The sequence below is a fragment of the Branchiostoma lanceolatum genome, chromosome 6 (genome assembly GCF_035083965.1).
Source record: "Branchiostoma lanceolatum isolate klBraLanc5 chromosome 6, klBraLanc5.hap2, whole genome shotgun sequence".
In the NCBI taxonomy this organism is placed as follows: Eukaryota; Metazoa; Chordata; class Leptocardii; order Amphioxiformes; family Branchiostomatidae; genus Branchiostoma; species Branchiostoma lanceolatum.
In genome coordinates, this window is record NC_089727.1 from 2,501,218 (window position 1) to 2,504,219 (window position 3,002).

Here is a 3,002-nt window from a genome sequence, read left to right on the forward strand (position 1 = left end):
TGGAACATGTAAATAGTTTGTGATGTAAGGAAGAAGTGGTATAGGCTCGGGCCCCCTAGCAGCTTGGTCTGGAATTGCAGAGTCTTTTTGTTAAAATCTTACAAGGAGAAGAAAGGAACGGCGGATTTCCATGATATTTAGTATGCAGGTAGCTTCGACAGAAATGTACATAATAAAATGAAACTCATAACTAATGAGGATAAGCTATATTTGGAGTGATTTTCATTATAGGGCTCAAATACATGTAACCAATTTCGTTTATGGCAGGTGGAACATTAACAGACATCAATTATGCAAATTGAAACTTAATTTGCATAATCAATGAGGAAAATCTATATTTGCAGTGTTCAATCAGTGTAACAAATGTAGTTTATGGCAGGTGGAACATCAACAGACAAATAAATTCCCAATTTGCATAATTATTGCAAAAGTGCCATTCTTTGTGGTAAATGATTGGACTGTTGATATTGTGACCTGTGAGAGTCAGTTAAAGGTGTACATGAACAAGCATACATTATGGAAATGTGACGTTATTTGCATAATCAAAATATTTCATGGAGATATGAATTTAAGTGCAACACATTTCCAACGATGCAGATGAAGAAGCTGCAGTAAATGATAATGACATTTTAAGTTACAGCTAAGTTACATAAGTTTGCTTTCAGTTACATTTACATTCATTTCCTTCTCTAGCAGACAAAATGTCCAGCAAGCTGAAGAGACTGCTGGTTCTTCTGCTCATCATCCTGACAGAAACTGGACCGACTGCAGCCTGCAGCTGTGCACCATCATCCTGCGACTGCATCAATAAAGGCTTCAGCAGTGTTCCTCAGAATCTGCCAACAAGCATAACTAGTCTTAACTTAAGAAGCAATAAGATCACAGCCTTGAGTCAATCTGCTTTCTTAAGGTACAGGAGTTTGATAAAACTATATCTGTCCCTAAACCAAATAACTAACATTCAGCCCAGTACATTCTACTTTCTACAACAGCTTCAAGAGTTGCATCTGACCGGAAACAACATAATGAACATTCAGCCTGGTACATTCTCAAACCTACCCAAGCTCCAAAAGTTGCACCTGTCCTCTAATCGAATTACTAACATCCAGCCTGGTACATTCTCAAACCTACCCCTTCTCCAACGGTTGCATCTTGATTCTAACCAAATAACTTACATTCAGACAGGTGCATTTTCAAACCTACCCCTTCTTCGAGAGTTGCACCTTTCCTCTAACCAGATAACTACCATCCAGCCTGGTACATTCTCAAACCTACGCCAGCTTCAAGGGTTGCACCTTGACTCTAATCGAATTACTAACATCCATCCTGGTACGTTCTCAAACCAACCCCTTCTCCAAGAGTTGTACCTGAACAACAACAAGATAGCAACCATTCAGGCCAGTATGTTCTCAGATCTACCACAGCTCCAAAGGTTGTACTTGTACAATAACCAGATAACTAACATTCAGTCTGATACATTTTCAAACCTACCCCAACTCCAACAGTTGTACCTGAAAAACAACAAGATAACAACCATCCAGCCAAGTATGTTCTCAAACCTACCCAAGCTCCAACATTTGCGCCTTGAAATCAACCAGATAGCTAATATTCAGGCAGGTGCATTCTCAAACCTGCCCCAGCTCCGAGAATTGCTCCTTTCCTCTAACCAAATAACTACCATCCAGGTTGGTGCATTTTCAAACCTGCCCCAGCTTCAAAAGGTGCACCTGAGCAGGAACAAGATAACAACTATTCAGCCCAGTATATTCTCAAACCTACTCCGAGAGTTGCGCCTTGACTTCAACCAGATAACTACCATTCATTCCAGTATGTTCTCAGATCTACAACAGCTTCAAATGTTGTTCTTGAGCCACAACCAGATGGTAACACTTCCCCCGACTGCCTATGCTATGCTATCATCAATCCCTGGCATAAGAATTTCCAACAACCCCTGGCAGTGTGACTGTAGAATGCTTCCCTTCAGGCAAAAGATGAGTGGGTCTCAATCATTTGAAAATCAGATAACTTGTTCCCAACCAGCCAAGTTACAATTGAGGAAGCTGAAAGATATCCCTCCAGAAGATCTGAACAACTGTGAAGAGCCAACTATTGTGAGCTTTCAGATGGTTGACAAAAGCACATTGGTGAAGGGGGAGGCTCTCCATTTGGTCTGTGAAGCCACAGGTATACCTAAACCAGACATTACAGTCACCCTCCCATCTGGACTGAATGCAACTGTTGAGTCAGGTGGAAGGGTCATAATGGGAGAGAATGGTGCTGTCACCATAACTAATGTTACTGCAGCAGATGCTGGGCAGTACATCTGTATTGCAACAAATCCTGCTGGCTCTGCATCTGCCACACTCTCCGTTGATGTCCACTTGAATCTGCCCACAACTACCACAAATGCTGCACCTCTTTCTGTGACTAGCACCGGTACTTCAACCCATCCCACAAGCAATGGCAACCTTGCATCTTCTCCCACTTTCTCCCAGTCTGAACCTGTTGGCTCTACACCTCCAGAACACCTAGCATCCTCTCCCACTTTCTCTGTACATAAGCCTGTTGGCTCTACACCTTCAGAATATCTCGCATCTTCTCCAACTTTCACCCAGATTGCACCTGTTGGCTCTACACCTTCAGAACACATTGACTCTGATACCACTTTCTCTGCACCTGTTCTTGTCCATTCTCCATCTTCAGAAGAACCTGAATCTTATCCCTGTCTGTTCTCTCCATGTCTGAATCCTTCCGTATCTGTTTTCATTGCCACTATTGCTGGTGTAGCAGCTGGCACTGTCCTCATTGGTAGCATCGTTCTCACAGTCTGCTGGAAGAGGTGGACCAGGAATCGCTCTGTTGGCCCAGACCCTGGTGTTGTATTCAACAACACAGACACTACGGCTACTGTAACAACTGGTGGTGCACCAGACACCACAGTTACTGTTACAGTAACAACCGGTGGTCATGAACAGATGCAGCAACATGATGCTGATGCTTGA

At 42.8% G+C, this 3,002-nt stretch overlaps 1 protein-coding gene across 1 annotated transcript; it reads left to right on the plus strand.

The window, feature by feature from the left end:
- The first annotated feature begins 701 nt into the window (after positions 1–701).
- LOC136437175 (leucine-rich repeat-containing protein 15-like) lies at positions 702–3,002 on the plus strand. Its single transcript, XM_066431658.1, has one exon. The coding sequence runs from the start codon at positions 702–704 to the stop codon at positions 3,000–3,002; it is 2,301 nt and encodes a 766-aa protein (XP_066287755.1).